Source organism: Echiichthys vipera, assembly GCF_963691815.1.
Source record: "Echiichthys vipera genome assembly, chromosome: 5".
Taxonomy (NCBI): domain Eukaryota; kingdom Metazoa; phylum Chordata; class Actinopteri; order Perciformes; family Trachinidae; genus Echiichthys; species Echiichthys vipera.
In genome coordinates, this window is record NC_139830.1 from 31,842,050 (window position 1) to 31,869,045 (window position 26,996).

Genomic DNA, 26,996 nt, shown 5'->3' on the forward strand with positions numbered 1-26,996 from the left:
CTCAAGGAAAATTAAGGTATTCCGTACAGTTCAATGTTCAATGTTATCTGACTCTCCAGATGTGAATTAAAGGCAGAATTGTGTTTTTAGAGTTGTTCACTTCTGCCTGAGTGGCTTATATTTGGTTACACTGCCATTTAAAAAATAAAGATATAATAGTGCTCATTTGCATGTGACTCTGTTGTTAAAAAAACATCAGAATGAACTACTGGCACCTGGGCATCTTCACTTTATCAAATCTGGCCCTCTTTGCAAAAAGTTTGGACACCCCTGGTCTACAGCCAATCGAGTGGCTCTGTGAGGATGTACCTCAGTACATAACATGCTTAATATCAACATGTTAGCCTTTAGCTCAAAGCACCACCAATGCAGCCTGACAGAGCTGTTAGCGTGGAAATAAACTATATAAAGCCATTACATTTTATTTGAAAAGAGTTTTGCATGGAATAAATCTCAAAACAGGTCTGATTTGACTGGGTTTGAATTATTAAATGCACAGCGCCTGTTATTACATTTTAGTTTGACACCAATTCTACAACACAAGGGAGCACACTGGGTCACTGGAGATCAGCTTTAATAACTTCAATTGTTCAGATCAGAAGCTTACAAAGTATCATGTACAAAAATACTCTGCAGATTAAACCTCAACCCTAAAAAATGAAAAAAAAAAACAAAACAATCCACCCACAACAGTTTACAGTGTCTAAAATCTATACACCAATGTGATTGAAGTACCGATTAAAATGCTCTCAAATGGAAACTCTTGTACAAACACTGTATATTAAATACAACCTCCAGCCCTGTATACATAGACTGTATGAAGAGCATCGTTGATCTGGTGAAACCCATTACATTCACTGAGCGTACATTATACTTCTGCCTGAGGAAAGAAACCACACACACACACACACACACACACACACACACACGAACACACACACACACACACACACACACACACACACACACACACACACACACACACACACACACACACACACACACACACACACACACACACACACACACACACACACACACACACACACACACACACACACACACACACACACACACACACACACACACACAGTGCACCTAGGAAAGACCTATGTCTGTGGTAATACTACTACTTTCTTTATAGAATTATTTCCAGTTTTCAGTTCATTGTTCAAAGTAAGACTGAATAAATATTGTGTGGGAGGTTTGCTCTTTGATTAATGGTGTATGGCTGATTGAATCAGGATGTGATGTGACAGCAACACAAAGACAAAGCTGTGTGTCAAAATTCATTCATCATTTAGGGCAGCACGCTTTTCTAAAGGGCACCCAAATTACAATAAAACATATTCTCTTATTACCTCAGTGGTATCTCTCCATGCAGATATAGTTTCTTATGTGTCCAGGTGTGGACATCTCCACCTGTGAGATTTAGCACAATACAATGCATATTGACAAGGCACATTTTTGAAAGCCCAGGATGCTACATGCTCACAATGGCAATGCTAACATGCCATTGCTTAGCCGATATGCCATGTTTACCTTCTTAGTTTGGTGTGAGCATTCAAACCTTGGCTGATTAGCACACAGTGCAGTTGAGGCTGATGGGATTGCCATTAGTTCTGTAGGTATGTGGACAAAAAGCAAAGTACTGGACAAATTGAATTCTGACTCAATGATGATGACTAGAAACAAAGAAGTTATTGCAATTCATCATGTAGGGACCATACATGTCTGAAGGAAATGTCATGACAGTGGTGGACTGACCGACCACACAACATTGCCCTTCCTGGAGCTCTGCTGCTAGAGTGGCTGTTGGAACGAGTAGAAATCGATCGAAACAATCTCAAAACATGGATGATACAACTAATCAGCATGGAAAGATAGCTCTAAAGAAAGATATGGACTTGAGACCTGAGGTGACTCAAGTCACTGATGACTTGCAACTTGACTTGAAATTAAATAAATTACTCAACTTGGACTTAAAGTTAAAGCCCTGTGTCTTGACTTAATACATGATGACTCAATGAATTGTTCATTATGCTTTCAGTTTAAATATTAAAAACGTTTGACATTATTAATGTTGACAATACAGGTGTCTGTGTAACGTTAACCGTAGCTCTCACAACTCTGTAGCTAGCTAACATTAGGCTGATAAGTGATATCACTAACTAATCCAATCACCAGAATAAACGTTGGCAGAAATGAAGAAACAAGCTTTTTGTTTGATTACGTTGTAGTCAGTCTTCACTGTTTCAAAGTGCTGGGCAGGGGATATGTTTTTGATTGAGAAGAAATGAAAAAATAAATAAGCCTTTATAAAGTTATCTTGGTTACATTAATTTAACTGAATATATGTAATTATAATACAACTTCAATTCATTGTCATATTTAAGATGATTTTTCTGGCAGTTTTCAAGCCCTTTATCAGATAGGACATACAGGAAATGGGGTGAGAGGGGGGAGGGGGGACATGCATTAAAGGGCCGCAGGTCGGAGTCAAACCCATGGCGGATGCCTCCAGGACCTTCAGCCTCTTTACATGGGGAGACTGCTCTGACCACTCAGCCACATGCTGCCCCCATTGTCAGAATTTTTTAACAGATTAGATAAAAAGACCAATAATATTATTAGACAGGAATTAATACCTTGTCTTTTGTTTTTTTAAAGACTGGATACTGCAAGAAAGCGACTTGATTACTTGGTACTTGCTTAAGACTTGGACCAAATGACTTGAGTCACATGTCTGACTAAAGGTAAATGAAAATATAACGCATTTTTGATATTTGGGTGAACCATCCTTGAGATTCATGTTATTTTACCTCTCCAATAAGGGTGAGTAAAATAATAATAATAATAATGAGTGGTAGCCTAGTAACAGCTGAAACCATCAGCCTTCCTGTGACGAGGATGAATCAATGCCCACTGACATACAGACACAAATATTTACATTTAGACAGAACTTCACACAGGTTCACAAAAGGAACCGCCCTGAAATGTAAAAACTGTGAATGGAGACAAAAGATATGTTGTTTCAATAGCAGCTAATGTCATTTTCATGATAATTACGACAGTTGTGTGCTGCAAGCTTTAGCCTACTGAGGGGCCATCCACACAAACGCGGGTATTGTTGAAACTGTGTTTCTCTGCATGGTTTGGCCTTTCATCCACACTAACCAGCTGTTGCTCCTCAAACCAGAGGTTTTTGTAACCGGAGTCCAGGGTGAACTTTTTGGAAAAGTCTGGTTTGAGCAGTCATGTGTGGATAGGAAAATTGTTGTTTGACGTCATAGTGTGCGATGGACGGTGAACAGTCAGTTGTATCCATGGAGACTCGTGGAGCGCTCTAGACCTGACCAGCTGGCTGAGGCGGATTTTGTGATTTTGAAATGATGGAAATATTTTTTATCACATCGGTGGTGTGGACGGGATTGTTTTTTAACTGGGGGCCATAAAAGTTTGGTTTCAAAATGACTCGTGTTCGTGTGGACTGGTCCTCAGAAAGAGTGCAGAGAAGTACGGATGCCTCTGTCACATGAGGCTCCCCTTCAGCAGAATCTCACATCCCTTCCAGACACACAAGCTCTGTCTACATACCTTGCACATTAAGATTCAGTCACATGTGGGTAGAAACAAGATAACAAGCATGTCTTTCAATACAGATACACATGTTAACAGACAGTGAAAATGGGATGGCCGTTCCACATAGGAACTCTTCTTTTAAATTTTATTGTCAACTGGAAATATAGTGTCAGTCTAAAAAGCCCCTTTGCCTCTCAGCTGCTATATTTGTACATGTATGGACAGTGTCCGTGTAGACCCTGATGATCTCTCAGGCAGGGATGATGATCCCACGGCCTTCACAGGCAGAAGAACGGATTGAGGAGAAATAAAAAGTGTGCACATAAAGAGACAGGGAAACAGAGGCACAGACAGAGGTGAAAAGGTGGGGTCCAAGGGAGAACGCAGAGATCAGACACAACAGGGACAGGCAGAAGTGGATCGGCCCGCACCCAGAGGAGAGGAAGTCACAGAGAGAAGAGAAAGAAGGAGAGGTGAACCATGAGAGAGTATATTACTGCTGACTGAGAAACACTTACAGAGTGGAAAATAAAGAAAGCATTGAGGGAGCAACAAATCCATCCATGGGATCTTTCATCAAAATACAAAACAGCAGTCACATTTGAAAAGGCCATTTCTATTAGTTACTCAGCAGGACAGCTTCACATTTATTTACAAAATCATATTTACACATTTCCACAACATTCCACAATATTTTCCATTTGACTGATGATGTATTTGATCCCTCTCAATTCTGCTAACATGACATGGAAATGAAGATGACTACATCAAAAAGACAGAGACTCCCTTTATGAATGTTGGTGTAAATGGTGTTGCAGGTCTGGCCGCCCAGGATCATGAATACACCATCTCTTTCTATGATACCTACTCAGTTGTCTTCCAGAAGTGTCCGGGGTGAGACAGCCTGCGGTTCAGTTTGGGGAGCCTCTCCAGCATATCTGCCAGCTGGGTGAAAGTGGGCCTGTCATCTACCTCACAAGACCAGCAGGCAGACAGGATCTCCTGTTGGGATGGGAGGAGGAGAGTTAATGTGTGATCCAGGATGATTTAACTGTGTTCCCACTGACAAACATGATGGCCATCAGCTTACAGCTGTGAATGTTGTGGAAGAAAACATGATTGAGAAAGTGAATAACAGGGCTAGGTCACAGTGTACAGGGGACATAGGCCTGATAAGCACATTCTGTTTAGAAAACAATAGAACTGTATTTGGGCATGAAGACGTCTGGACACAAAGTAGAAGCCACTGATTGTAATTGTACTGAGTGTGTATTGGAAAGACCTGATGGGGCATGTAAACGTTGTCAGCACGTGGACCTCGGTATAAGACGGGAAGTTCTGTTAAGAGACACTGAGAATTTTGGTATTGTGGATCTTGGAACTCTGGGATGAACCTTGATTCAATAAATTGTCCTTGGTTGCTGTGAGACTTCTCTGCTGACTCCTTCTTGTAGACCTTTCTATTTTTATAATACATTGTTCTATTATAAATTGGTGACCCCGACGTGATGTGAGGCGCTGATTCTGGAACATTGTGCCATTTATTGATGAAATCATTGGGTTCCACGCTGAGAGCTGCACCTTGTTCACCTAAAATGATGTACTGTGTGACTAATTCTACTTTTGTTCCTTCCGTTTCTGTTCTCCACTTTCTATCGAACTCTTCACTTCTAGTCACATCATAAAACATTGTACAGTGATAGTCTAGTGTTGGTGTTTTTGCTTTTGGGAGTTGTACTTTTAAATATTTCCCCCACTTCTGGAGTGCTTCTGACACTGGCTTTGTGATGTCACCCAGCCAATATACTTTAGCCCTTTCTGATTGAACAGCCATTTGACCATCAATGGTGTTTTCTACTGAATTTTGCATATTTTTTGACCAGCACAAAATTGTCATGTTTAATTTACACAATGCATCTCTTCCTATCAAATTGACAGGTGTTAGTTTAATTTCTTCATTTTCTGTGGTTATTTTCACTGGAGCCGTCATTTGAATTAGCTGCTTTTGTCCCGAGAATCCTACTGTCTCAACAAATCACTCTGACATGGGGATGTGCTTCGCAAACTTTGGACCCACACATGTGTGAGTGGCTCCAGTGTCCACTAGCATTGGCACTTGTCTACCCTCAATTTGAACCTGCAGCATAGGTTCTTCATCAGCCTCCACCGCTATCACTGGACACTGACCCTCCCCTTTAGGATTCTCTGGGCACCCCTAGTATCCAAAATTAGGTCTCCCCCAGGGGCCTGCCGAGCCTCTAGCTCCACGTTGCATTGTCCTGCCTCTGCCCCCTCTGAATGCATTGTTCTTAGGACATCTGTCTGCAAAATGTCCTGGCATGCCGCACTCCCAGCATTCACCATTGGTTCGCCGTGGTCCTTGAACGATATGCGTTTCCATATCCACCCCGTGCACCACGAGATTGTTGGTATACATTGCCAGCTCCTGGTGGTTGTTGCGCTGGTGTTAACGCTTGTGCAGGTGGTTGTGGGATCTGATTCTCTTGTATCTCCTGTACCACCATCACTTGTGACTTTTATGTTCTTTCCTTGCAGACCATTGAGTTGTAACTGTGTCAGTTTCCGCTGCAAGTTTCTTTCAGCTTCCCCTTCTCTTTTTATGTCTTTACAATGTTTTTCTATTGCGTGTACCGAATTGTCCCGAAACTGTTGGTGTGACATTGATGCCAGCCCTACCACCTCTTCTAGCTTACTCTGGACTGGGGTTGGCACGGCCTCCACAATGGCGTTCCTGAATAATGTCATCAGCACTAGGCTGTTCTCAATCTCCTCCTCAGTTTCTGGCTGGGTTCTCAGTCTCTGAGAGCAACTCCCCCTTAAGAGCCTTTGGATCAACTCTCTAGGGGTATTCACTTCGCCGCTCCCTCCACTGTGGGGTGAGATATGCGTTGAACTCGGTTCCATCTTCTCTTGGTTCTAACATCCACCCATTTTGGCTGAGTTTGAAAAGGTTCTCCATTGCTGCCACCCCAAAACATCTTGCCCATATCGCTTTTATGTCACAGTTTCCTCTTCAAATGCTCTTATCCATTTGCTGGCTCCTTTGTGAATGTCAGGGAGTCTTGAGACAAGACCTGCAAGGTCGACTGTTTGCCACGGCACATAATGCCCCTGAGTGCCCTTTATTAAAAGTGTATACTGGCCTGCCTCATATCTGTCTGGTTTATGTAAGTTTGGCCTGTAAGGTCAAATTCTCTCGTCTGTGGTCTGTCGATTTTTGGTGGCTGGGGAACCTCTGTCCACTGTTGGAGCTCTCCATTTGTCTTTCTGTCCAGTGCTCTTTGATGGTATACATTTATGTCTTCCTCCAAGTCTTGTATTTGAGATCGATTCAATTCTCTGTGTAGGTCAGTGCCTGCAGTATCCATGTTCAGCCAGTAGGACTGTCCTGCTTTGCTTGCATCTAGGTCCTTGTAGCAGTCCAATATGGATGTCCTTTTCCTTGTGCTGCAAAACTTTGGCACCAGGCCTGATTGGCAATTAGCTGCTGTCTGAGTTTTGTCCGTGTCGTCGCTCACACCTTGTCTCAGTGTTGTCATACTGTCGGGGGTCCTGGTCTGCGAGTCCCGAGCTCCACTTATCTCCTCCATCTCCCATGGCTCAGGGTGTGCATACGGCGGAGGGGCCTGTGGTGAGGCATCCCTCACAGTGGCCAGTGATGAGGCAGGTGTCGGGGCTTGTGTCGCCACTGTTGTTGGTGTTTTTTCCTTGAGCAGGTCGAAGTCTCCAGTAAATTTGACTGTGCCAGCTAGGCTGGGGTAGATTCCTGCAGCCTGCTGTTTGTACGCCTCTTTTTTCATTTGACTGTGATTTATCACATTCTCTCTGAATTTTTCTCTGTATCTTTCACTTTCTGTTTTGAACAAGCTCAAAACCTTTAATTCAAGCTCTCTTTTCCCTTTCCTTTTTTTACTCCCATCTTTTGGTTTGTAGTTTTTTATTTGTCCCTCCATGTCCTCGCAGGCTCCCACATCAAATGTGCTCTCCTTCGGCCACGGTGCAGGCATTTTTTCCATGCGATTTGTCCATTTCTTTGATAATCTTGGGATATCCTTAATGTATTCTGGGTGTTTGGCCCCCATTATCTCGATTGGTCGTGCAGTCATTGTTGTGTTGCTGTGTTATTATGGCGATGCTAATATTTGATAGCACTTTTACAGAAGTGAATGCTATTTCTATGTTGTACTGGTGGTAAGTTTAGGCCTAGCTTACTTTGGTTATGCTAAGCTTGTCTTTAGTGTTATTTGAAATCTATTGGACTGTTAATTGATTAGCTTTAATGCTAGCTAGTTCAGCCTTAGCTATATTGGTTATGCTAAGCTATGGCAATACTCACAGTCTAATTTCATATGCTAGTTTTTTATTTTATTTTAAAAAATTTTTTTTAAACTCAATGCTAATTAGCTTAGCCTTAGCTATGCTAGTTATGCTAATCTAATCCATGGCTATACCCAAAGTTTAATTTAATATGGTAGTTTTTAGCTCAATGCTAATTAGCTTACCCTTAGCTATGCTAGTTATGCTAAGCTAATCTATGGCTATACCCAAAGTCTAATTTAATATGCTAGGTTTTTAGCTCAATACTAATTAGCTTAGCCTTAGCTATGCTCGTTATGCTAAGCTAGGCTATGGTAATAGCTGTACTCAATTTTAAAGGCTAAGACTTAGATTAGCCTTTCAGGTAGCTTTGCTATTTGGGCCTATAGCTAACTGCTATGTCCTCTCAGCTGGTGCTATCTGTAACACCCCCCCTCCCCCGTCTGGCAGTCTGCCAAACCACTCCTGGCAAAATGACGTGTACCAAGAATTTAAACTGCACAACGTTTGATTCAAAATGGCAAAAAGCCACACTTAACTTCTAAGTTTCAACTGCGCCACAACTTCAAAATGGCAATTGATAACACAACCACACCTATTTCTGATTTTCTTCTGCGCCACTATTCCAAAATGGCGATTGGCCTTTATAGCCACACCCAACTTCTGAGATACAACTGCGCATCAACCTAAAAATGGCAAGGCTCGCAAAACCTCATTATTTAATTCACAGTATGTATTTACACAATTCTATTTAGCTGTTTTTCCTCTGATCACAGCTGAGCCACATTAACTTTTCTATTTGGAACCATGAAAGCCAGCTGCTCAACCTGCAGATAGCAGTTTCTCAAAACACATGCAGTATCTCAGTACTCCACGCTCAGTCACAACAGATCTCAGACACACACAATGTTTGCATCCCCAGCATCCTCGTGACTTTGATCCAAATTATCTATCTAATGCATGATATATAGCTCCGAGAAAAAGCTGTACCCATAGAAATTAAATGAGTAGAAAGGACATTCAAATCAACATAGCAGGATGGGCAGAGCGACAGCTCTTTTCATGTGTGCTGTTGCCACTGCAAGATATTTGCACAAGAAATACTAAATACAAACAGTTACAATGAATTTTATTGATCTGTCATTCCTGAGAAAACTCAAGAAATATCATGGATCATTCCATTTGGTACCAATGATAGTGGTAAGGACAGAAGTGTAATAGGAACATATGTGTGTGTGTGTGTGTGTGTGTGTGTGTGTCTGTGTGTGTGTGTGTGTGTGTGTGTGTGTGTGTGTGTGTGCGTGTGCGTGTGTGTGTGTGTGTGTGTGAGAGTGTGTGTGTATGGATTTAAGAGGGGAACATATATGGGACGGACTGGACGTAGAGAGGTGAATGTGTTTCAATAAAGTTTACAAAAGAGCAAAAAATAACTAAATAAATGAAAAGTCAACACACAATGACAGTGAACGTGAGATGGAGGCTCTGAAAGAACAGGCTCACCTGCAGTTACATCTTACTGCCAAAGAGGCCAACAAGGTATCTCAAATCTTATGGAGCACAACTTTAAAGACTACAGCAGAACATGAAAACCTTTGAAGTATGTCTACAGATATGTATGAAATACATGGAGTATAATATGAACCACCCAGAGCCATCTGACCAAATTAGGATGTTCTGGCTCCAAGATAGCAGTGAGTGGTCTGATCCCTCCCCTCCATTACGTATGTTGCCACAGCCATGGTCTTCTGCGATCCATGTTACAAACTCACCGTGACCTCCTTGCCCAGGTTAGCATCTGCCAGCACCTTCTTAATGCCCTCATTGCTGCCCACTAGCCAGATTTTAGCTTCCACAGGCTGGTTGGTGATTGGCCAGTCTCCGACCTGCAGCTCATACCAGATTGTGCTGAAAATCACATAAACACAAAAACTAGATTAAGAAAACTGCGGTGACAGTAAAACCACCTCATATACTAGACTCTATGGCTGTCACAATTTCAATTCTAAATCAGAAATTGATCAAAATAAGCTTTCAATTTCAATTTATCGACGTCAAAAGCAGAATTGCCAATTCCAACATTTTAAATGAATGATTTAAATTTCACCATATGGTTTTTGTGTGGTATATTCCAAAATAAACTATGGTGCTTATATCACACTTGATACCATGCAGCCTCATTGTAAAGAATAATTTGAAAATGTGAATAGTCTTGATAGCATAGCAGTCAGTGCTGGAAAAAATTGAATTAAACTGTGACTGGAATGGAATATCGGTAATTATTATTAACATAGTTTAGACAGTGATTATGGTCCTGTAGTCCGATCTAAACAACATGAATTGCAAAAAGAACCCAAAAAATCCATTCAGTCTATCAGCTGTAGGCCTGCATAGAAATTGACCAATGGGAGCCATCCGGTCCAAAAGGCTCCCATTGGCTCGTACTCTCCATCCAATCCCCTCATCATCCCGCCTCGTCCCCTCCCACTCTGTAAACTCTGAGCTGCTAGGGATTAGCTTAGCAGTTCAGCTACCAGAGCTTCTGTTACCATGGAGAAGGAAAAGAATAATAACAGCAAGAGGCCTCAACATAAGTGGAGCGAGGAAAATGCAGAAACCAAGAGGAAATGTGACCGACATAGGAACTAATGACGATCCTTCAAAAAGTTTGTACATACAAACAGAAAACTGAATAACTGAAATTATTGCTCAGCACCAAAGACAAAATAGAAAAACAAAGAAGAGGTGAAGGAACTCTGTTTTAAATATTTGTTAATGGAACATGGAGTTCTAATGCAACCTTTACTTTAGACTACAGCATAAACTGAGTGTCTGTAGATTAACCTGAGCAGGCTTTTTACAGTAAGTGTAATTAACCAATCAATACCCGAATGCATAAACATCAGCAGCTGTGGAGAAAGGCAGCTGGTCCTCATCAACCTCTGGGCTCATTTTTCGAACAATCTCTGGAGCCAGGTAGTAGATCCAGCCCCGAGGTATCCGCAACACGTTCTTTCTTCTAAAGAACACAGATGGATAGAGATAAAGAGACACAGACCAATTAGACACAGATGTACAGGCCACATACAGTAAGCCCCCTGTAAAACCCGAACCTACCAAGACATATCCTTCAGGAACTGTATTACTGAATCAGTTGGAGCAGACATTAAATAGAGTTTACTCTGCCAGCTCCCTAGCACAAAGTCTGTGTAACGTCTGATTGAGCCCATGTGTGAACAGAGCAGCTGAGTGGGCGTGTTGATGAGGTTTCTATCATGCGGCTGTTCTAAAACTGGCAGAAAACAAACCTTTGAGGGTGAATTTACATGGAGACACCAACCAAAAATGTCTAGCTGGAGAGACGACAAGATTCGGGAACTTCTGTCGGTAAATGCCGAAACCTGCTGCACGCCCTTCCTTAGGCCCCACCCCTCGCCTAAACCAAACGTAGTGTTTATGTGAGAATCTCCTGTTGTGTGCTACATGTGTCAAAGGGAAACTCCGCAAATGTCCTGACCTGATTCTCCTGACATTATCCAGGGTAAATATGAGAAAACAGAGGATCATGTATTTCACTCACCTGCCTTCTTGTACCACTCCGGACATCCCAAACAGGCCAAAGTCTGTAATGACCACATTGTTTGTGTCATAGAATACATTCTTAGACTTCAGATCCTTGTGAATGATGCCTTTAGCATGTAGATAACCCATCCCCTGTAAAAGAGTGGAAGACTTTTATTACCATCATTTAAAAGGACCTATACGTAGAATTCTTATGTTTGAATGCTTAAGGAGTCTTTCAAATGATACCACTGAGTGGGCAACAGTCAGAAACATTCAAATTCAGTACACAGTGGCTTCAATAAAAGAATCATTACTTTATGTTTTACTTTCCTAGAAAACTCTTTGGTCTCCATTTTCACACCTGTCCTTCCTTAATTCATAGTCTGACCAGTGATACTTAAACGTCAGCATTTATCGAACTACAAAGCAGAGAATCAGAGTGTGACTGTAATTCACATATGTCCAGAACTCTCCACCCCTTCTGCTCCACATCTGGCAGGTGTATTACAAGAGTGCAGTGACAAATTTGGTGCAATTTGGCCAGACACTGGCGCTATAACAACAGACTGTATAACTTGGCCTGTAAGTCACAGACACAATGATTTTATTCAAAAGTTTTCCTGCATTCTGTGGGTGATAACAGATCTATCCATATAAGCCACATTCCATTTTCATCGAGATAGATTTTCCAACATGTTCCAGATCATCTCTGAACCAAGCCAGAAAAAGGGATTACTTCCAATTTGTGATGTTATGCAGTGTTGCTACAGCTAGCCCTCAAAGACTGCTCAAATGCTGTGGGCAGGACTTATGTTATAAGTTATGTCATACTGTATCTCCTGAATGCTTTATACTATTGACACCACAGGTGGTAGACGTGTAGATATGATGTCTGTGTGGCCATGACACATTTGGTGCCCATATCTGTTTCTGTATGTATGACTGTTCTTTTGGCAGCACGGTGTTGTGGTGGTTAGCACTGTTGCCCCACAGCAAGAGGGTTCCTGGTTTGAATCCCGGCTGGGGCCCTTCTGTGTGGAGTTTGCATGTTCTCCCGTGTCTGCGTGGGTTTTCTCCGGGTTCTCCAGTTTCCTCCCACAGTCCAAAGACATGCAGGTGTTAGGTTCATTGATGACTCTAAATTGCCCGTAGGTGTGAATGTGAATTTTTGTCTGTCTCTGTTCGTCTCTATGTGCCCTGTGATAGACTGGCGTCCTGTCCAGGGTGCACCCGATGTCAGCTGGAATTGGCTCCAGCCCCCCCGACCCCGATAGGGACAAGCGGTTGAAGATGGATGGATGGATGTTCTTTTGCAAATCTCAAGAACCATTTATCCATCAGCACTGCATGCAGCATTTTCAGCAGCCAAGCAATTGAAGAACAGGCTTACATTACATAATGGTCACACACCTCTGACCATGCTGCTAGCAGCAATACCAGGAGCCAAGCAATCGTCCCGTTCCAATTTTCGAAAAAATCCCAGCAAGCAGCGATAATGGGCTTGGACAAACTTCTCCAAATTTTCTCTGCCGCAAGTAACCAGACCAATCTGTGAGTAAAATACAATGGAGCCATCCTGATCTCATGGGGCTAGAGGCCTATAGTGTGTCGCAAGAATGTGTTCTAATACCCGGAAATTAGTTATTATTTTGCACTCCTTGTTCCCTCGTCTCAAACTCAGTTGGTTTTTTGAATGGGTTTAAGGTCTGTAGTTAACACAGGACTAATATATTTTCAACGTTTTGTTCTACGACATAAACCCCACTCAGTCAATACCCCACTTGTGAAATTTGAAGCTTGCACAATCCATGTCTTAAAAAATGGCGGGTGCTAACAATGGCTAAATAAGACGTTACACATTACCCTACAAGAGAAATCAGTTGGTTATTAGTCTAAAATCAGGCTGCTTTTATGCTTCAAAAATCATAAAATTGGCGTTCATTTGCGTTCATTATCTAGTTGAAAAAAACGTGTAAGTATCATAAATCTTGGTTTGCCACAGAGTTTGTTTTCTGCAATAATCCAAAAGTCCCAATGACTTTTTCAAGGGAACCAGAACTATGCTAACTTTCAGGTCGGCCTCCAAAAAAACATCATCCCTGCAGCGCTCTATTGTGTCCTCATCAGTTTCTCATCTGTGTAAACTTAGTGCTTACAGAGCAACCAGAGCGTTGAATATGCAGACAAATCTGATCACTTTTCACAGGGTTGAGCCACTGCATCTCCGATAACTAAATTAATCTAATAATATAAGGATTTGAGGTTGTTGTTGTAATTTTGTTTAACTGAATATCAGCCTGGGCCTTTCTGTGCAGAGTTTGCATGTTCTCCCCGTGTCTGCGTGGGTTTCCTCCGGGTTCTCCGGTTTCCTCCCATAATCCAAAAACATGCACGTGTTAGGTTAATTGATGTCTCTAAAATTGCCCGTAAGTGTGAATGATTGTCTGTCTCTGTACGTCTCTATGTGCACTGTGATAGACTGGCGTCCTGTCCCGGGTGTACCCCGCCTCACGCCTGATGTCAGCTGGGATTGGCTCCAGCAACCCCGACCCCGGGATAAGCGGTTGAAGATGAATGAATGAATATCAGAAATCATCCAATATTAATAATTGAAATGAGTTTATCTTTTTTTATGATTCTGTCCATATGACATAGCTTGAGTGTTGCTTACCTTTACAATTTCCTGTGCAATCTGTCTGGTTTTATTTATGTCCAGCAGGTGACCTCTCTCTCTTACAACAGAGTAAAGAGTTACACCTTTACAGAAACTGCAGAAGAAACACATGCAATAGTGTTACTAAAAACGAATTCAAAAATCATCATCAATATTCAGCAAAACGTATCAACATATCACGGAATAATCTAAAAAATCTAAATAAATCAAAATAAGTATTTCCATACATTAGTTTATATTGGAACTGTAGTTGCAATGTGACCAGTCCTGCTGTACCTGGTGATGATGGCGAGGTGTGGAGGAGCCATGCAGGCGCCCATGAACAGGACCACGTTCTCATGCCTCGTCTGCCTGTAGTTCATCACCTCCTTCTTGAACAGCTTCAGGTGATCCTGGTTGGTGCCGTCAACCTCCATGAGGCGAATGGCCACCTCTCCGTGCCAGCGGCCCTTATGCACTTTCCCCCAGCGACCCTAAATGACCGCAAATCCAATGTGTCAGCTGTTGGACCCAAAGGTTGATATTTTATGTTGTATTACATCCCTATCTTCACCTTGCCAATAAGCTCTCCCAGCTGCAGCTGCTCATATGGGATGTCCCACTCCTGCAGGTAGACGCTGGTCTGGCTGGCCTTGCGAGAGATGGGGCCCCTCCAGCGGCCGACGGCCCCACGACGGCAGATGGAAGAAGGCAGGTCCTCCAGCCCGTCCTCATCACCCTCCTCAGTGGAAAAGCTCTTTTTTCTGCTGCACTGGTTGGCTGCCTCTTCATCCTCAGCGGGGTACTCTACCTCTGCCTCCTCCTTCTGAAACAAAGAGCAGAATGAGGGAAGTGCACATGGACTGTTAAATTAATTATTGATTTGAGTAAAACTTGTATGTATGTTGAGAAAAACAAAACAATGAGAGAGAACATAAGGAAAGTAAAATGCAAGTCGGGAATCATTATTTAAAGTTTATATAGTTTTACATGCTGACTTTGTCTTATTCTTTATTAAATACATTAATATCTGCATCAGGATTTCATGTCATTTTGTCTGGTTATTGACTCCCCCGATGGTAATCAGGCCTTGCTCAGAGACACAGAGAGCACAACCACACTTCTTCCAACTTCCACTGATGGCAGAATATGACAGTGCCAGAATAAAATAGATATGCTCCAGTATTCGGTACATTCACAAGTGCTGTAAACCACGTAAAAATACTATTACTATTACTATTATTATAATATGAATAAGACAGGCAAATACGTCATCATTTTCACTTCTTCTTTTTGGTGCTGGAACTCACCCCTCCTTGCTTTGCTGCTGGTAGCTGTGTCTCAGGGACGGCCGCCTGGGACACTCTGAGAGCAGAACCACAACAATTAGCAACTGGCGCAATTATTTGGAGGATTGTTATCTCTAAACCAGAGCTCTCCAACAGGGGCTTGTAACCCCTCGTTTAATACAAAACTCAATATATGCAGTAAGGGGCCCTAGCGGATTTGGATATACTGACTGATTTTAGTTTTTTAACATCAACACATACCAAACACACACAATGATGAGGCTCATTTAAATGTGGAGTGAGTAGGACGGTGCTCTGTGGGACAAACTATGTACTGGACACTGTGTCATGAAGTCATACATATCTTTGACATTTCTGTGCTGACATTTCTTGTAACTTATCAGCTGTTGTATATGCATCGTGATAAGCTCACTGTAGACAATATGGTACCTATGTTGCTCTCTCTTACCCAGACTCATAGTAGCTGCTGGACTGTTGAACAGCTGTATGTGTGGAAACAGGAACATCTGTTGGAAAATACAACTTCAGAATATTGCACTACTAGAGTCAGTGTCATCATTTAAAAATGCCACAGAAATACATTATTAAAACGGTAAATTTAGAACACAGAATTAGTGTCTTTGTATGTATGGTTGTATACCTCGGCAAACCAGTCAAGTGTCAGTTTCTATCCAAACTGTCAAACCCATACCATATGTTGTGAATTGTGATAAAAGGTATGAAGTATATTTTTGTTGAAACGTGAATGCTTAACACACATCTTCAGATCGAAACAATCAGAACAGTTTTAAGACCATTTCCCATAAGTAACCAAGACCATGACCAGTTTAGTCCCCTTCGTTTCCTGAGTTATGAAAAATTATGATGTCATAGTGAAGTTGACCTTTGACCCTTTGAATAGAAAATTTCATCACTTCATCATTTTATCCTGTTAGACATTTGTGTGAAATGTTGTCTGAACTAGTGAAGGAATTCTTGAGTTATGGACAAAAATGTGTTTCGTGAGGTCACAGTGACCTTGACCTTTGACCTCCAAAATTAGTTTATCATTGAGTCTGGGTGGACATTTTGCCAAATTTGAAGACATTCCCTCCTGGGCTTCCTCAGATACTGCATACATGATAATGGGACGGAGGGACGGACGACTCAAAAACATCATCTCTCCGGGCACAGCTATTGGCAGCATACAAAACGGTTGCCAGGGTGACAAAATCTTGAAGCTTGGGCTTCGTGGCTCAGTGTGAACTGGGTAAACACTGAGGTAACCTGCCCAGTGTGTGAGCTCTCCTTGTAACTGTCAACTTTGCAATCATAAAGTCTGACTTTATGACTACAGTGTAGTATACAGTATACAGTCTGTATCTCATGCTCGTTTCATTGTCTGATAACACATACAAAAAAATATGAAAAGAGAATATAAAAAGAGAATAGTCAGAATCAAATCACATTGGACCTTACGTGTCCCATAATGCAACCACAAGCATCATTTTGTTAGACCCCCACTGCCTGGCGAATGTCTACATCTTTCAAACTCCGCGCCTGTCGTTTGCATGCAGGACTCCTGTAAAATGTCGAAGTATCCTCGTCTCAAGGTTTTTTCTCTTCCAGAGCCACAGAAAGCATTGAACAGCATTACAGTTTGCATTTTCGCAGGCTTATTGTGTGACCTAAGTGGACACTTTAAGACATTGTGTCTTAGTTTCTGAGCGAAACTAATATATACCTATATATATTTAGCTTTTTAGGCTGGAAAGAGCCAATTTCTAAAACAAAAAGCTGACATTTTTTCCACCAGCTCTATATCATGTTTCCAGATCACACTTGCCCCTCATTGGCTCTTTGTGTCACCAAATATGTGAATTTTACTTTGTCTAATGCAACTACCCTCCAAAGTATCCTTCCTTCATGAAGGTTATACTGTTCTGTTCCTGCTGGAATGGTTTGAGAAAGGTGTTGAATCAATTTTATGTACACACATTGACAAATCTGTTGGTACCCTTCCATTAAAACAAAAAAGAAAACCCACTGAAATAGAACATCTGTCAACCGGTGCAGACGTCTCATTGACAGTTACAGAAATGGTTTGATTGCCTCAAAAGGTTATTTTAAGATCCCATCATTTTTGTCCAGGCCAGTTTTCATTTGACACTGTTCACTAAATTATTATGTATTATTACTTTTGTCAGTTTCAAGTTATGTCAGTGATCATTGTGGGTTTTTTTCTTTTTTTTTTTTAATGGAAGGGTACCATCAAATGTGTCCATACTTTATACTGTAATGCATTATACAGACAGGCTCGAATATTTGGTGCAGCTCATTTATATCTGAGAGTAATTCTCATGAACATGTGTCAGTATAACACTGTACAGTGGATCTGAACAACACATCTGTTGGTTGCCTCAGCTTTAACAAACTGCTGTGAAAAACCTGTATTGTTGGAACCCTGCTTCCATTACACAGGGCTTGAGTGTGTGAGTGATACCAGTGACAGACTGTTGACCTGGGAAGTGAAAGCGGCCATCCCTGGAGCCCTGTGGTGACGGGTTGGTCGGGGGTGTGACGCTGACACTTGGAGGGTTATTCTGCTGGAAATGTGTCGGGGAGGAAGGTGTGGAGGAGGTGGCTGATGACGGGTTACTGCTGGAGTCCAGCTGGTTTAAACTGGGTGGAGGCTCCTGTTAACACACCCACCCACACACACAAACACACACATATTCAGCTCTGAGTCAAGGATAAAAACTTTTTTTTTTATTTATTTTTTTTTTACTTCAGGCAATATTGCAATAAAAACACACCAGTACTTACCCTTTTGGTTATTGCTTTTGGTAAAGTGCCAAACTGCAGTGGGATCTCTGCTGTGTGATCAATCCGATTATTGATATCTGATGGTACCGATTCTGCCCTCCGTATCCTTGGTACTATGAATCACATCAAATATTAGCTCATTACATCACACTGAATATTTAAGTTCTACTCCATAAGATTTGAGATATCCTGTTTCTATCGGCTTCTGTGGCAGTAAGATGTAACTGCAGGTGAGCCTGTTCTTTCAGAGCCTCCATCTTTTTACATTCACCATCACTGTGTGTTGACTTTTTTTTTCTTTTGTATCTTATATTGACACACATTCACCTCTCTATTTCCAGTCCGTCCCCTTGATGTTCCCCTCTTAAATCCACACACACACACACACACAAACACACACACACACACACACACACACACACACACACACACACACACACACACACACACACACACACACACACACACCCACACACACACACACACACACACACACACACACGCACACACACACACACGCACACACACACACACACACACATATGTTCCAAATACACTCCTGCCCTTACAACAAGCCTGACAAGCCAGAAGTTGAGGGTTCCAGATTTCCGATTACAAGTGAACGCAGCATAACTGTTAGTGACGATCTGGGCCGACAGACCAAAGTCAGCAGAGTCACTAATATTATATTGGAAAACTCAGCAAAGAGGCAACAAGTGTTTTTATTAGTGGGTCACATGATCAGTCACCATTGTTTGAACTGACTCTGTGATAGAGAGGAACTTAAAAGGCAATTAAATAGATGATAATCTTACGGAGTACAACTTTAAAGGATAGCTTCACAAATTGTCAAGTCTGAAAACAATAAATCAGTGCTTGTGTGCACAATTTTCACTTCCTGTGATCATTCTTATTGTTAATAGACTGAATATAAAATTGACGACGTCTGTGAAGCAGGCTCCATCATCAAAGTCCTGTGCATGAACCCATCCGACCAACTGCGAGTCAATCATGATGTTTCACTTCGATTTTATGACATCAAATAACTAACTCAATCCAAATTTGAACAAGCATCATTGTGATAAAAATGGCCTTAAATGACAGAAACCATCTTTGGAGTACTTTGAAAGGGAAACATTATGACCTACACTGGTCATTTTAGGTGTTTTGGCTCCAGCTTCAGGGAGCTGTCAAGCAGTCCACCCTTCTACAGGAGATGGTTCGTACTGTAAGATTCACTTGACAGAAAATAAATGACTTGGACGTCGGCTTGCACACTTTTTGTTTGTGTTGCTCCAACAACAAATAAGCTAAATCTAGAACCCTCTTATCCATGATGTCATTTTCATTTCAGTCAGTTTCCATCTGATCCTAGCGTTCCATCTAAAACCACAATCCTTACATTATGCTTTTTCAAGACATTTGTGCTTTCACCGTCAGGGGAAATGTTCCACCACAGAGCTAGACAGCCCTACACATAAATCACCCGGATGATTAATATATAGACACAATTGACTTCCATAATGCACTTGTTATATCCCTGAGATATAACATACTATTTAAAACCATAAAAATGAACGAATCAGAAAGCGTTGAGCATTGCTTACATGTAAGAAATGATATCCGACATGAGGGAGCATCTTTGGTACACTTGTTGTGGCACTTTAACCTGTGAACAGATGGATATGAAGATGCTGATGAGACCATGACAAGTAAAGCTATACTCAGACAGAGTGGGGGAGGTTATAAACACTCTCTTACTTGCAGTGTTTGCACTTGACACCAAACATCATGCTCTTGCGACACACTTGGCACGTCTGGGAGAGCCAGGATTTGGTTGAAAACCTACAAAGGAGGGAAGAAATATTTTGTTAATGCTTGATATTAAGGTCCTTAATATAATAATAATAATAATAATTAATATAATGTAATAAATGTAGAAAAGGTATAATGGGTAATAAAGGCCTTACAAGACGCTTATTAACAATATGTGTTAATAAGACTATATAAGTGTTAATAATAGCATTATATATGTGTATATTGTTAGATTATAAGATATCTTTAAGCACTTATAAGAAATGCTTTATTATTCATTCATTAACAGTTGACTATGCGTTGTTGCAGCTAGAACAATGCCATGATAGGGTTAACGTCAGCTGGTCACCTCTCGTGAGACTTCACAATGAGACTCCAGTCCTCAATGAGCAAGACTTGGTTAGACATAAACAGATCAAGTTTAGTAGTTGTAGTAAAAAATTGTATTTCTCTGTATTTCTCCCTTTCCATAATGTAGTCAGACACTCAGAATAATCAGAGCCACTTTAGGTCGACGTGCACTGACGGTGCACAGTTACCCCACCTGATTAGACTGCTGCTCTCTCACTTAATACTCGACTCATTCCAAAAATTGTCCACAAAAACACGGAGAAATAGGGGGCAGGTTGAAAGTGTCCATAGGTATATTATGGAAGGTTTGGGATCCAACAGTCTACATCTTCATTTATAGATGAGCATCAAATTTCATCCGTTCATATCACCACAGCAACGCTGGACTGTACATGACTTTATTAAAGCTGAAGTATTGATGCAATAAAGAGCAGGTGGGAACTTTCCATGGTAATTAACAGAAATGACTAAATGACTAGAATGGGAATATTGGGGGTATTTGCCTAGGCTGTCATATGCCCATAGAAACAAACCCTTTACCATCAGAATCAGACATAAGTACAATGTAGTCCAGCTGAACTTCAATTAAATGAGATGACTCATTAATATGGTACTAAACTTTCATTGAACAACAACAAGACTGACATCTCTAACATCTCTCTGTCAGGCCTCCATATCCTCTTAAGGACTTCCTCCATGTCGGACTCATCTTCACTTTCATTTTGCTTTAGGCTTCTTTTCTTATTTCATGATGTACAGTACAGTGTTGCCCTGTATGTTGCTTTATTTTAAGCACATTGTGATATATTCCTGTGAAAAGTGCAATACAAATACATTTTGCTTTCTTTTTTACCTACTTCACTCAAATATCATAAATATTAAAGGTTGAATGGGGAGAATGAGCAGAACAGATCCATCTAGTGCAGACATGGGCATACTACGGCCCGCGGGCCACATACGGCCCGTTAGTCTTTTTAATTCGGCCCGCCAAACATCTCCCAGTTATATCAAAATATAAAATTAATAATATCGTTACTGGCAAACCTTGTTCATTTACTTTCCCCTGTAATGCCCACATTTCCCCAATAGATGGCGCGCTTGAGCATTTGCCCCCTCTTCTTCGCGGTTAAGCCTTTCCCAGAAGAAGCGCTCTCCTTCTCGGTTCCCGCGGTAAAGCTTTCCCCCTTCTAAAAACAAACATGAGTTTATCAAAGAAAAGAAAAGTCGACAGTGAGTGCCGAGTGTTTAACACAGAATGGACAACAAAATATTTTTTCAAAGAAGTCCGATCAAAGGCTGTATGCTTGATATGCCAAGAAAGTGTTGCGGTTTTTAAGGAGTACAATATTAGTCGTCACTTTGCTACGAAGCATGCCAATTACGCCAGCAAGCTGTCGGCGCAAGAACGGGCAGCTACGGCTGAGAGGTTTGCAGCCAATTTACTGACCCAGCAAAATTTTTTCCACCGACAAACTGCGCTTCAGGAGTCAACTACCAAGGCAAGCTTTTTGCTGGCATTCAAATTAGCACAAGCTAGCAAACCTTTTTCCGAAGGTGAGTTTTTGAAAGACTGCATGGTTGAGACTGCAGGTGTTCTGTGTCCGGAAAGTCAAGGCAAGTTTGAAAAAATCAGTTTGTCACGTCGGACTGTGACTCGCCGTGTGGAACTAATTGATGAACATATAGCTAGCCAGCTAAACAAAAAGGCAGAGTGCTTTCAGTTATATTCACTTGCACTGGATGAAAGTAATGATATCAAAGACACAGCGCAGCTCCTAATTTTTATCCGAGGAATAAATGACAGCTTTGAGATAACGGAGGAGTTTTTGACCATGGAGTCCCTGAAGGGAACAACGCGGGGAGAGGATTTGTATGACAAGGTGTCTGCTGCCATCGAGAAACATAAACTACCTTGGAGTAAACTTGCCAATGTCACGACGGATGGATCACCAAATTTAACAGGAAAAAACGTTGGGCTGAGGAAAACCCTGAACAGGATGTTATTTTCCTTCACTGTATCATCCATCCATGGCACTTTGCAAGTCTGTATTGCAGCTTAACCATGTTGTGAATCCAGTCGTAAAACTTGTGAACTTTATACGCGCAAGGGGACTCCAGCATCGTCAGTTCATCAAGTTCCTGGAGGAAATTGATGCGGATCATCAGGACTTACTTTACCACTCTAGTGTCCGGTTGTTAAGTTTGGGCAAAGTGTTTCAACGCATGTGGGACCTGAAAGAGGAGATCGGCGCATTTTTAGAGTTCAATGAGAAATCTGACGAATTTCCTGAGCTACGAGACCAGAACTGGCTTTGTGATTTTGCGTTTGCTGTGGACGTATTTTCACACTTGAATGAGCTGAATGTGAAACTGCAGGGGAAAGATCAGTTTGTGCACGACATGTACAAACATGTTACAGCGTTCAAATCTAAGCTTGTTTTATTCTCCAGACAAGTTGCGGACGCATCCTTCACTCATTTCGCCACACTTGACACTCAGAAAGAGGCGACACGATATGCAAAGAAATACAGCAAATCCCTGGATGACCTGCACAGAGAATTCAGTCGCCGGTTCTCTGATTTTGAAAACATTGAAAAGTCACTTCAGCTCGTGTCTTGTCCCTTCTCACAAGACCCTGAAACAGTACCACATGAGGTGCAATTGGAACTGATCGATCTTCAGTCTGACGCCATCTTGAAGGAAAAGTTCAACACTCTTAAACTTAACGACTTTTATGCTTCACTGAACGAAGCCACCTTTCCAAACCTACGGAGGACGGCACAGAAGATGCTGGCCTTGTTTGGCTCGACCTATGTATGTGAGCAGACATTCAGTGTTATGAACATGAACAAAGCCCGTCACAGATCCAGGATAACTGACCAACACCTCGGATCTATCCTGAGAATCACCACAACAAAACTTACTCCAGACTTTGATGCACTGACAAAACAGGGAGATCAACAACACTGTTCCCACTGAAACTGATGGTGAGTTTTCCTGCTGTGTTTATTCAACTGAAATGTAATTAAATTAACCATTAATCAATAATAGGTCAAATCCTGTATGAAATTTATATAACACTCCATCCATCTGTTCTTGGCTCGGCCCCTCTGTCAAATTTTAGAACTCATTGTGGCCCTCGAATCAAAAAGTTTGCCCACCCCTGATCTAGTGTCTAGTGATCGTAGTCACAACAACAAAAAATAATTGCAGCAGTCTTGTTGCCAGGTTGGTCAGACCCGGCCCAGTAGCCTACATGAGACCGGAGTCTGTTTGAGCCTGTTTGAACCCATCCCCTCCAGCAAATCACACCATAAAAACAAGTATTACAGAGGAGTTTGACTGACAGTTAGCGTTAGCCGTTAGCATTAGCCGTTCAAGCTAAGTAAAGATGAAAGTGATGTTAGCGATCAAGGAGAAGCGTAGCCATTTGGGCGTACGTTTGAATGGCGTTTCTCTCCTTTCTCTCAGTCCATGGAGTGAATGCTTGGCATATATTGACCCGTCTCCGCTCACTCAGCTGCTAGGACAAATAAAGCCCCCTTCACTGAGGCTCAGAAGCAGCTGCAGGATTGGCAAAGTCCATTTCACCCGGCGCCAGCCTACAGTAGCTGCACCCAAAAACAGACAACCCTGGAAACCAGCAACGCCCAACGCTATTGGCTGCTACCATGGAAACCTAAAGTATTAATTCAAACTAAATGTATTTTCATTGTGGGTGTATTATTTTAATATAAAGATTTAATAAAGATTCTACATATTAAACCTTTATCCTTCCCTGGAAAATATTCAGAAACGTACCAAACCCCTTGCAACCCTTCTTAATAAACAACTGTAAAAATCCTCTTTAGTTGACTGGAGTAGCCCTTCCAGTGTCGAGGACCCTGCCCACAGCATATTGCAGAGTATTTTACTCTAACCAAGACAGGAGGTGTAAATGACCTGTGTGTCACAGCCAGGCCGATGTCTCTCCTCATTGTCTGAGGGGAACTCCTGTGCATGGTCATACCTGTGAACAACATGAGAACGCAACATGTCAAAACACAAAAACACACAATCACAGAGGCACCAAAAGACAATGGGCTTCATTCACAAATATGTGCATAGAAATGTTACTTTGGGCACAAAGTTACCGTAAGATTTATGATGTGCACATTGTTCTAACCACAGTGTGAAAGTAAGTGAACCAGAATCATTCTAAATTGACAGGTGCATTAACCAGCACCAGCACACTAACACACCCCCATTTCTCTACATAAGGAAATATATTTAACATTGAGCATGGCTCCTAAAGCAAAAAAGCAAAAGAATACCACGAGTGAAGAAATTGAAAGAATACTGTCAGTAAAGGTGTGTTTCCTCTGGAGTGATGATGGTAAAGAAAAAGAGGCATGGGTTGTAATAACCAAGGCGGTCACTGTTGTGTCCCTGAGATACAGACTGTGGTTAAACAGGAAGGTTCATGTCAATAAAAAGTATGAAATGAAAAACATAGGTGAGTAGTCCTGTAATATGAATTCAAAAGTTATTAAATAATGGTCTGATAAAATAGGATTCTGTGGAAAGACTACAAGTCATTGATTTCCACACCATAAGCCAAAACAAGGTCGAGGGTGTGATTAAAACAGTAGGTAGGTTGATGTACACTCTGACTAAAACCAATCGAATCTAATAAAGAGATAAACGCAATACTAGCGTGATTTACACATTTTGCCTTACAACATTCAAGTGAAATGTTTTTCTAAAGTTCTGAAAATGAATAAAAACTGAAAAACTAGAATAACAGGGTTGTAAAAGTGATGACTCCCCAGATGTAATCCTTTGTGGAGGCACCTTTTGCTTTAATTACAGCCATCAGTCTGTTTGGATCTGTCTCTACCAGCTTTGTGCACCTAGATTGGAAATATTTCCTCATTCTTCCTGCAGAACTGTTGGAGTTCAGTCCTTCCACAGATGTTCTGTAGGATTCAGGTCAGGGCTCTGACTGGGCCACTCTAGGACATCACCTTCCTGTCCTTTAGCCACTGTGTTGTTTTTATGGAGGTGTGTTTTGGGTCATTGTCATGCTGAAGGTGAACCACCTGTCCCTTTTCAAGTGTCTAACAGAGGGACAAGGGTTTTCTAAAGAATTTGGGTGAACTTGGCAGCATCCATTTTCCCTTCAGTCCTGACCAACTGCCCAGTCCCTGCTGAAGAGAAACAAGCCCAAAACATGATGCTGCCACCACCATGCTTCACTGTAGGGATGGTGTTTTGGGTGGTGTTCTGTGTTTGGTTTCTGACAAACATAGAGCTTAGAGTTCAGCCCAAAAAGTTCAGTTTTGGTCTCATCTGACCATAAAACCTTTTACCACATGGCATCAAAATCTTCAATATTTTTTTTATGAGATTCAGTGTGACATTTTTTCAGAAGAGCCTTCCTTCTCTCCTCCCTGCCAAACATGTAGAACTTGTGAAATTGTTGTCACATGCACAGATGGACAGACCTCTGCCATTTAGACCTGGAACTCCTTTAAGGTCACCATGGGCCTCTTGGTAGCTTCCCTGATCAATCTTTTCCTGGCTCGGTCATCCAGTTTGGAGGGGCAGCCCGATCTAGGCCAGGTCTGTGTGGATCCATATGCCTTCTACTTCTGAACAACACTCTGAACGGTCCTCAGAGGGATAGTTAAAGCCTTTGAAATCTTTTTAGATCCTTCTCCTTACTTGTGCCTATCCACAACTTTATCCTGGAGCTCTTTTGAAAGCATCTTTACAACCATGGCGAATTCTTTGTGTTACCATGCACGACTAGGAGAAGAATCCTCAAGGAACAGCTGATTTTATTCTGAAGTCAAATCAAAGGAACAGCTGATTTTATTCTGAAGTAAAATCAAAGGAAACACTGATTTTATTCTGAAGTAAAAAAAAACCCACCACAGTTGATGTCAGGTGGCCAGTTAACTTGGTGTGTAATCTGGAAGGTGATTGGTTAAACCTGAGAATGTTTATAATAGTTATTCTAAAGGGACTCATCACTTTTACAACACTGCTATTCTACTTTTTAATTTTTTTACTAATTTTCAGAAAATTTGAAAAAAAAGTCACTTGAATGTTTTTATTTTTTATGTAGTATCATTTCAGGCTGTAAAACAAAAAAGTGACTATTTCAAAAGGGTCTCATGACTTTCTATAGGCACTGTAATTGTGTGTATGCACTGTTTGTGAATAAGGCCCATTGAGAGCGGTTACTGTTATAGGGACTCACTCTCCAGCAGGGTTGGGGTGGCAGGCATCAGGTAAGAGGCTGAGGTTGGGACAGGGCCGGGTGTTCGAGCAGACAGCAGCGGGGACCGCAGCGCAGCATCCTCAGGGCTGTTCCCGCAGCCGTTGATATGAATAGCACCTAGCACTTTGTTTTTCTTACAGGCTCTGCAGAGACAGGCAGCAACACTGTGTGAATTCAAGGGCTGGGAAAAAGAGCCGTCATGTAATTTGTGGCAAGTAAACCATAGTAGCCAAATTACATTAAGTCACAGCCCGGACAACTGAATGACAATTTTGTAATTTGTCCAGAGGGGGATATTACAGAAAAGACCAAA

General features: G+C 41.6%; 1 protein-coding gene across 9 annotated transcripts in view; it reads right to left on the minus strand.

Annotated features, from left to right (window-relative positions):
* The window catches only part of LOC310947158 (kinase suppressor of Ras 1-like), a 70,986-nt gene that overhangs the window by 3,033 nt on the left and 40,957 nt on the right, over window positions 1-26,996 (minus strand). For 5 of the 9 annotated variants that reach the window (XM_083913868.1, XM_083913863.1, XM_083913866.1 and 2 more), the window contains 16 exons: window positions 26,663-26,826; window positions 24,358-24,424; window positions 20,011-20,094; window positions 19,857-19,918; window positions 18,250-18,362; window positions 17,945-18,119; window positions 15,893-15,950; window positions 15,445-15,499; window positions 14,709-14,960; window positions 14,432-14,628; window positions 14,153-14,249; window positions 11,498-11,631; window positions 10,805-10,936; window positions 9,690-9,825; window positions 4,451-4,584; window positions 488-3,858 (listed from right to left, as the gene is read on the minus strand). In XM_083913868.1, coding sequence (XP_083769994.1) covers window positions 3,777-3,858; window positions 4,451-4,584; window positions 9,690-9,825; window positions 10,805-10,936; window positions 11,498-11,631; window positions 14,153-14,249; window positions 14,432-14,628; window positions 14,709-14,960; window positions 15,445-15,499; window positions 15,893-15,950; window positions 17,945-18,119; window positions 18,250-18,362; window positions 19,857-19,918; window positions 20,011-20,094; window positions 24,358-24,424; window positions 26,663-26,826 — 1,942 coding nt within the window. In that variant the 3' untranslated portion in view covers window positions 488-3,776. Of the gene's footprint in view, window positions 1-486; window positions 3,859-4,450; window positions 4,585-9,689; window positions 9,826-10,804; window positions 10,937-11,497; window positions 11,632-14,152; window positions 14,250-14,431; window positions 14,629-14,708; window positions 14,961-15,444; window positions 15,500-15,892; window positions 15,951-17,944; window positions 18,120-18,249; window positions 18,363-19,856; window positions 19,919-20,010; window positions 20,095-24,357; window positions 24,425-26,662; window positions 26,827-26,996 lie in introns of those variants that run through there. The other 4 variants (XR_014593207.1, XR_014593208.1, XM_083913865.1 and 1 more) reach the window with 4 other exon arrangements.